Source organism: Panicum virgatum, chromosome 4N (genome assembly GCF_016808335.1).
Source record: "Panicum virgatum strain AP13 chromosome 4N, P.virgatum_v5, whole genome shotgun sequence".
NCBI lineage: Eukaryota > Viridiplantae > Streptophyta > Magnoliopsida > Poales > Poaceae > Panicum > Panicum virgatum.
The window spans coordinates 40,457,836-40,466,515 of record NC_053148.1 but is presented as its reverse complement, the minus strand read 5'-3'; the positions used below and the strand labels follow the sequence as shown (position 1 = coordinate 40,466,515).

At 50.3% G+C, this 8,680-nt stretch overlaps 2 protein-coding genes across 2 annotated transcripts; both read left to right on the top strand.

Moving 5' to 3' along the window:
• Positions 1-889: 889 nt before the first annotated feature.
• Positions 890-2,131, top strand: LOC120669398. Its single transcript, XM_039949158.1, has 3 exons — positions 890-1,097; positions 1,203-1,296; positions 1,406-2,131. The coding sequence occupies exon 3, from the start codon at positions 1,406-1,408 to the stop codon at positions 2,129-2,131; it is 726 nt and encodes a 241-aa protein (XP_039805092.1). The 5' UTR covers positions 890-1,097; positions 1,203-1,296.
• Positions 2,132-2,752: 621 nt separating this feature from the next.
• Positions 2,753-4,057, top strand: LOC120669704. The gene is made up of 2 exons (XM_039949529.1): positions 2,753-3,446; positions 3,748-4,057. The coding sequence occupies exons 1-2, from the start codon at positions 2,826-2,828 to the stop codon at positions 3,781-3,783; spliced, it is 657 nt and encodes a 218-aa protein (XP_039805463.1). The 5' UTR covers positions 2,753-2,825; the 3' UTR covers positions 3,784-4,057.
• The last annotated feature ends 4,623 nt before the right edge of the window (positions 4,058-8,680 follow it).

The window sequence follows — 8,680 nt, the reverse complement described above, 5'->3', positions numbered from 1 at the left end:
TTCAACTTAGTTGTTTGTCAGTTGCTAGTATGCGGTATGCAGCACCCCGGCGCCCTGGCCCCCTGGCGGATAGGTTCAGTTGTTTGGACCTATCTGCCACTCGAGCCGTAGAGGACGCTCCGGACCCCCGTATGAGGCTGGGCAAGCGTTCTTGGGCATAGGTGTACCATAGTTTGCAAGCCGAGCGAGCGTCTTATTCCCTTCTCTGTGTAGCAGAAAGAACTACAGATAGAAGAATCAAACTCGCTTGTATGAAAGTAATGATACTGCAACTTAGCTGTTTGATGCATGTAGGATCGATCGTTGGTGTCTGGCTCAAAGCAAACGCCCTGGGCCCCTGGGAGATAGACTCAGTTGTTTTGAGTCTGTCTACCACCAAGACTGGACCTCGATCTGCAGGAAACCTTTAAAGCGGATGCCGGGACCCCCTGGTAGGTAGGCTCAATGGTTTGAGGCTGGCTACCACCAGTCAGGGCTTTAACCTGTGTACCACTTCAAAGATACAGCTTAGTAGCAGGCCCGCGGGACCTATTCTGGACCGGCTCCCAGGCTAGTACGAGGTCCGGAGCTCTAGAAGCATAGGTCCAGGTAGTTCAGTGCTTGTTACAGAGTGGTGGAGTGTGTAGGTTTAGGGTGCGGAACCAAGCTAAGGCGCTACACAGAGCTCCGAACCACTCAAGGAAACAACACGATCTTTCCGGACCTGGCTCCGACGCTCCAGACCCTTCCTAGCAGTGGGTGCCACTGGCGGAGATAAGGGTATGCCTGGGTATTCCTTGGAATACCCAAGATTTCAGCACAAAAAATAAATACATATACCAAAATACATGTATATTCTATTTTTTAATTACCAAGATGCAAAAGCCCACCAAGTTGGAGTGAGCAGCTGAACAGCCCATCATTTGGCTAGGCCCAAGAGCAAAAGTGAAGAGGCCATCTCCCGTCAGCTCCCACTGGCCTTGCCCTTTCCTATTCTGAGCATCGAGCATCGTGCTCGTGGGCGACTCCCAAGCGGAAGCAGCGGCGGCGCATCTCGCTGTGGCCTGTGACTGTGCGAGCTGAGGAGGCCACATCTCAGCCGGCAAGCAGGTAGCCAGGTAGACGATTTCTTTCCCCTTTCGTCCGTCCCCTTGCGTTGCTGTCTTGCTGACGTCCAATCCCCAGACCCCAGATCTCGTCATTTCTATCTGCTTCTTTTGCAGTGCTGTGGCGACCGACGACGGGCGGCCGGTGACCAGCAACCAGCAGCCAGCAAGCACCGGCGCGTCATCGATCTCAATTGCAGCAGGCAACTAGGTAAATATTTTATTTTTCTGTTCTAATTTATTTGTTTTTATACTGCTGTATGTGTGCTACTTTATTCAATAATTTTGTAACATTTATTTCTATGTAAATTGTAATCTAGATGAAGAAGAAGGCTACTAGCAGTATATTTACAATATGGGAGAAAGCAAAGGCAAAAAAAGCAGATTTGGCATCTACACCAAATCCTCCTCCTGTTGAGATCGAGAACAATTTGCAGATAGCACTTGTGCAAGCACAGGATGATGATGAAGCACTGGCACAGTCCGCTGTTGAAGCAAATGATGAAGCTCCCCAATCGGACAGAGGCTCCCCAACTCCAATTGTACAAGATGATGCAGCAACTGATGAAGAGGGTGAAGATGGAGCAGATTTGGAAGCACTTGAGCATGATCCTGGGAAGCGAATAGCCATCTCAAGGTATGCTGTAAATGACCAAGATAGAGTTAGAAGGAGATATATTGAGTTGGGTCCATGTCAGCCAAAGAATCATGATTTTCCATATAGAGACATAAGTGATCATCCACGCCGCTTTTGCCCAGTTTGGTTTAAGCAAAATAAGTGGCTTGAGTACAGTGTAGAAAGAGATGCCGCTTTCTGGTTCGTTTGCTATTTGTTCAAAGATAAAAGAAAATGCCCAGGTGGTGATACATTTGTGAAGGGTGGGTGGCGAAATTGGCACCTAAAATCAAGATTGAAAAAACACATGGGTACTGTCAGTAGTGCTCATGCTGAAGCTCAAGAGAAATATGATAGGTTCACTACACCAAGAACATCAATTCGAGAGTCTATTGCTTCAAACACCACAGCAGTACAAAGCTTTATATAAGCTTCGTTTGACATGGACACTCAAGTGCTTAAGGTTTCTATTGCGCCAAGGCTTGGCATTTAGAGGGCATGATGAAAGTGAAGACTCGCTAAACAAAGGAAATTTCCTTGAGCTTTTAAATTGGCTTGCAGGAAATTTTGAAGAGGTTGACAGGGTGGTTCTAAAGAATGCTCCACAGAACTATAAGATGACATGCCATCAAGTACAACATGAGCTCATCAAATGTTGTGCACAAGAGACTACTAAGCTAGTAATTGAGGAACTTGGTGGTCAAAACTTTGCAATACTTGCTGATGAGTCTGCTGATGTGTACCAGAATGAACAGCTAGCTGTTTGCTTGCGTTACGTTGATAAGAAAGGAAGGGCAGTTGAAAGATTTCTTGGTGTTGCCCATGTTGAAGATACTAGTGCTATGACACTTAAGGCTGCAGTGGAGCATATGCTTATGAAGTATAATTTGACCTTTGCAATGGTTCGTGGGCAAGGATACGATGGAGCTAGCAATATGAAAGGTAATGCTAATGGGCTGAAAAAACTTATTATGGATGAGTCTCCATATGCCTATTATGTTCATTGCTTTGCTCATCAGTTGCAATTAACTCTTGTTGCTGTTACTAAGGAGAGTGGGGATTGCACATGGTTTTTTGGACAGCTTGTTATCTTGTTAAATGTTCTTGGCAATTCTTGCAAAAAGATGAGAATGCTTCGAATGGCTCAGGCTGAGGAACTAATTGATGCATTAGAGTTGGAGGAAGAAGAAACCGGAAAGGGTTTGAATCAAGAAATGGGTTTGGGAAGGCCGTGTGATACTCGTTGGGGCTCTCACTACAAAACTGTGATGCATGTTATCTCTATGTATCCTGCAATCAGGCGTGTTTTGGTGAAGATTGGAAAAGAGTATACTACAGCGGAGGCTCAATCAGCTATGACTATGTTGACATCATTTCGGTCATTCGAGTTTGTATTCATGGCACACTTGATGCAAGAAATATTTGGTTATACCGAGGACTTGAGTAGGGCCTTGCAAAAGAAAGACCATGATATTGTGAATGCCATGGAGCTTGTTGATCTTACAAAGTTTCATTTGCAGTGCTTGCGGGAAGAGGAAGGATGGAATAATTTTCTTCAGAGGGTTACTTCTTTTTGTGTGAAGTACAAGATTAAAGTTGTTGACATGGAGGGTTCTTATTATCCTGTTGGGAGGCCTAAAAGAGGGTTCTATAATGGCGCAATGAACTATCATCGCTTCCATGTTGACATGTTTGTGAGCGTCATTGATAGGCAACTTCGAGAACTGAATGACAGATTCGATGAGGTAAACACAGAGCTACTTTCTTGCATGGCAGCATTTAGCCCACTTGATTCATTTGCTGCTTATGATCAAGCCAAGTTGGTTACACTTGCTACAAAGTTTTATCCTAAAGATTTCACAACTGAGGAATTAGGGAAACTTCCATGGCAGCTTAATATGTACATTTCTCATGTTCGTAGAGATGAAAGGTTTAAAAATTTGAAGAACCTGTGTGAGCTTTCAGTTAAGCTTGTGAACACACAAAAGGATGAACAATATTATGTTGTTTACAAGCTTCTTAAGCTGGTGCTAATTCTTCCTGTAGCCACTGCTAGTGTTGAAAGAGTATTTTCCACACTGAATTATGTGAAGAACAAGCAAAGGAACAAAATGGGTGATGAATATTTGAACAATTGCTTGGTTACATTTAATGAGAGGGAATTCTTTAGTCAAGTGAAAGACGAGGATATCATCAATCTCTTCCAACAAGGGGATCGTAGAGTTATATTGTAGTAATTGTTACTATTTTATAATATTTATGTTTCGAACTTGTACTTTGGTTATTATTATGGATTCGATAAATGTAATGGCTGTTATAACTTTTCATTCACTATATTATATACATTTTGCTTCAATTTTTTTTAGCATTTGGCATACCCAGGCACAGATTCCTGGCTCCGCCACTGGTGGGTGGGGTCATCTTGTCACACTCGATCCTTTGAGATATGGAGCTGGACATGCCGTGTAGGTCTTAGGAAGCCAACTCTTGAGCTAGAACGAGGTCCGGGCCCCTAATTACCCGGCTCCAGGTACTAGAGCACTCGTTACAGGGTGGTGGAGTGTGTAGGCTTTGGGTACGGAACCGGCTAAGCGGCTACACAGAACTCCGGACCACCCTAGGAAACAAGCACCCCCTCTCCAGAGCAGGTCTCTAGGAGTCCGGACCCCTCTCCTAGCAGCAAGAGGGTCCGGACCTGTTCGGGAGTCCAGCGACTCAATACAGATCTTAGTTGAAGCGACAATAGTGGCAGTCCGCGCGGGGGTTAGAAAAGTAAAATCTTGAGAATTGAAATGCGAAATTAAATTTTGACACAGAGATAGAACTGGGGTAAATTTTTCCTTTGCAACTTGATATACATGGCTTGCGCGATGGATGCCAGAGGCTGGGTTTACGAGGGTGGACCTCTACCGCTCTGGGCCGTGCGTTAATGCTAGCCGACGGTGCGATGGATGCCAGAGGTCGGGTTTACGGGGGCGGACCCCCAACTGCTCTAGGCCGCACACTGATTCTATCTTATTAGAAAGGAAAAGTTCATTTCCCTGCTCTGCCTAAGTGTAAAACTTACGCAGATGCTCCATATTCCATGGGTTGGGTAGCGGCACTCCATCTTCTGTGGCAAGACAAACGCACCCGGGCCGCCACACCTCTGTGACCTTGAAGGGCCCCTCCCAGCTGGGGGAGAGTTTGTGGAGCCCTGCTCGGTTCAGGATCTGTCTGAGGACGAGGTCGCCATCCCGGAGCTCCCTACTATGCACGAACCGTTGATGATAGCGCATGAGCGCTTGGTTGTAGCGTGCATTTCGGATTGCTGCTCGCCACCTTCGTTCGTCAACGAAGTCCACATCGTCGCGCCACAGTTGTTCCTGCATGGATTCATCAAAAGCCTGGACCCGTGGTGAGCCCAGGTGAATATCTGGGGGAAGGCATGCTTCAGCCCCGTAGACCAGGAAGAATGGAGTCTCCCCGGTGGCTCGGCTGGGTGTGGTCCGATTGCCCCATAGCACGCACAGAAGCTCGTCAACCCATTTGGCACCATGCTTTTTCAAGCAGTTGTAGGTGCAAGTCTTGAGACCCGTGAGGATCTCTGCATTCGCTCTCTCAACCTGTCCATTGCTGCGAGGATGTGCCACGGACGCAAAGCATAGCTGGATGCCGATGTCCTCGCAGTACTCTTGGAAGAGTCTGCTTTTGAATTGGGTCCCGTTGTCCGCAATGATGCGGTTTGGGACGCCAAATCTACACACAATGGACTTGAGGAATGCGACTGCTGATTTCTTAGTGATGTTCACCACCGGGGTAACCTCTGGCCACTTTGTGAACTTGTCAATGGCGACATAGAGGAACCGGTACCCGCCGATGGCCCGAGGGAATGGCCCCAGGATATCCATGCCCCACATGGCAAATGACCACGAGGGCGGAATCATTTGCAGAGCTTGAGCCGGTGTGTGTATTTGCTTTGCATAGAACTGGCATGCTTTGCAGGACTTTACCACCTCAGCCGCATCCTGGAGTGCTGTCGGCCAGTAGAAGCCATGCTGAAAGGCCTTGCCAACAAGCGTGCGAGATGAGGAATGACTTCCGCACTCGCCTCCATGGATCTCCGCGAGCAACTCACGGCCCTCTCCCTGGGAAATGCACCGCATGAGGACACCATTAGCGCCACGGCGGTAGAGATACCCTTGTACCACCGCGTAGCGTTTAGCCAATCGTATTATGCGCTCAGCGGACACATCGTCATCAGGGAGGATATTGTCTTTCAGGTAGCCCCAGATCTCGGAGATCCATGCATCGGGAGCTCCCTGAGCAGGTGGGAGCGGCTCCACGAGGTCTCCAGGATCCTCGACAGATCTCACAACCCAGAGCGGGCACCACAGGTGGTATGCCGCCGGGACCGCTAGCTTCGAGGTGCTATCTTGATCCCCTTCACCCAGTTCGGCAGGCTGGGCGGTTGGTCTCAGCAGCCATCTTTCGAAGACGCCCTCAGGCACGAATGCCCAGGTAGATGCTCTCGCGGAGAGATCACCTGCTGCTGAGTTGAGTTCGCGGGGAACATGTTGCAGTTCCAAGGCATCGAAGTCCTTCTCGAGCTTCCTCACGTGGATGAGGTATGCCGCGAGCTGGGGATTGTTGCAGCTGCAATCCCCTCAGACCTGCTTGATGATTAGCTGAGAGTCCCCCTTCACCAGAAGCTGCCGGACCCCCAGAGACAGGGCTTGAGTCAGGCCAAAGATCAGAGCTTCGTACTCCGCCATGTTGTTGGTGGCCTTGAATTCAAGGTGCACCATGTACTTCAGCTGATCCCCGCTTGGGTCGGTGAGGACCACACCAGCCCCGGCCCACTTCTCGCGGGCGGAACCATCGAAGAAGAGTGTCTAGTGGGGCTCGGTGAAGACTGGTGTCCTGACTTCCGGCTCCGAGGGTCCGGCGTTGAAGTCCGGACCCCCAGAATTGCTTGGGGAAGGAGTCCATTCCGCTATGAAATCAGCCAGGATCTGGCTCTTGACTGCATGGCGAGGCTGAAAGTCCAATTGGAACTCAGCTAACTCTGCCGCCCACTTGGCGATATTGCCCGTGGCGTTGGAGTTGTGCAGGATCGCTCTTAGCGGGTAAGAGGTCACTACGACAACTCGGTGTGCCTGAAAGTAGTGGCGAAGTTTCCTGGACGCAATAAGTATTGCATAGATTAGCTTATGCGTCTCAAGATACCTGGCCTTCGCCTAGTGGAGGACTTCGCTGACATAGTAGACTGGCCTTTGGATGGTCCGGACCCTGGTGGCCGGGTCCGGCTTGCCCTTATCGACCACGTCAGGTCCTTGGGCCCCCAGCGGTTCTGGATTTCCACTGGGACGAGGCTCCTCCGGACCCCCTTGTCCGGGGTCCGAACATTCAGACAGAGGTGAGGCTGACGGGCCCCCATGTGTGGGGTCCGGCTCACCATCCTTGGCCGGGGAGACCCTGGTGTCCCCCTGGCGAGCTTGCTCCGTCCTCTCGGCGACCAGCACCATGCTGACCGCCTCCGCAGACGCAGCAAGAGACAGAAACAACGTCTCACCCGGCTCTGGAGCCACCAATACTGGCAGTGAGGTGAGATGTTGCTTCAGTTCCTGGAAGGCTTGTTCAGTCTCTTCGGTCCAAGAGAATGGACCGGACCTTCTCAATAGCTTGAAGAAGGGGAGGGCCCTCTCAGCCAGCCTCGATATGAAGCGGCTAAGAGCGACGAGAGATCCAGTAAGCTTCTGGATGTCCTTGATGCGGCCGGGAGGCCTCATCACTTCGATCGCCTTGATCTTGGCTGGGTTTGCCTCGATCCCTCGATGTGAGACCAGGAAACCCAGCAGCTTCCCTGCCGAGACGCCGAAGATGCACTTCTCGGGATTCAGCTTCGTGTGCGTGGTGCGCAGCCGGTCGAAGACGAGGGATAGGTCCTCAACCAGGGTTGACCCTACCTTGGTCTTGACCACAATGTCATCAACATACACCTCAACAATATCTCTGACTAGATTACAGAAAGTTTTGTTCATAGCTCGTACAAACGTGGGTAAGGCATTCCGTAGACCATATGGCATAACAATATAGCAATAAAGCTCATCTACTGTTACAAAAGCAGTATGCTTCCTATCCTCTCTAGACATCTGAATCTGGTGGAAACCAGAGTATGCATCTAGGAGCGACAAAAGATCGCACTCGGAGGTGGAGTCCACGATCTGATCGATACGTGGAAGAGGATAGGGGTCTCTAGGACATGCCTTATTGAGGCTAGTGTAGTCGATGCACATCCGAAGCTTCGCGTTGGCCTTTGGAACGACGACCGGGTTGGCCAACCACTTGGGGTGGTAGACCTCCTCGATGAAGCCAGCGTGCAGGAGCTTGCAAACTTCTTCACGGATGAAGTTCTGCCACTCCACGGACTGCTTCCGAGGTTTCTGGCGCACCGGCGTGGCATCGGGGTAGATCCTCAGTTGGTGCTCGATCACTTCCCTGGGGATCCTGGGCATCTGCGACGGTTCCCAGGCGAACACGTCCACATTTGCCCGGAGGAAAGTGATGAGCACGTCTTCCTATTTCTACTCCAGGTTGCCCGCGATGCGGGTGGTCCTGGAGGAGTCCGCTCCGATCTGCACCGTCTTCACGAGAACATTGTCCGGATCAGACGGTTGAACCTTAGGTGCCTTTGCAGGCGCCCTAGGTTGCGAGGTGGATGGATCCTCCTCGGAACGTGCAACCTCTGCCGCCAGAGCATGCAGTCTCTCAACTGCAGCGATGACAGCGGTGCGGTCACCCCGCACGGTGAGGACACTGGCAGGGGAAGGCATTTTCAAGACCAAGTACCCGTAATGGGCAATGGCCATGAATCGGTAGAGAGCCGGCCGGCCAATGATGGCGTTGAACGGGAGGTTCACCTCCGCAACATCGAACTGAACGCTCTCTGTGCGGAAGTTCTCCTCGGTCCCGAACGTGACCGGCAGTGTGATGCTCC

Excerpts from the sequence above, each read along its gene's own strand:
- LOC120669704 (XM_039949529.1), top strand. The coding sequence starts at position 2,826 with ATGAGAATGCTTCGAATGGCTCAGGCTGAGGAACTAATTGATGCATTA. Across the intron at positions 3,447-3,747 it reads TGAATGACAGATTCGATGAG|CCACTGCTAGTGTTGAAAGA; the intron begins GTAAACACAGAG and ends TTCTTCCTGTAG.
- LOC120669398 (XM_039949158.1), top strand. The coding sequence starts at position 1,406 with ATGAAGAAGAAGGCTACTAGCAGTATATTTACAATATGGGAGAAAGCA.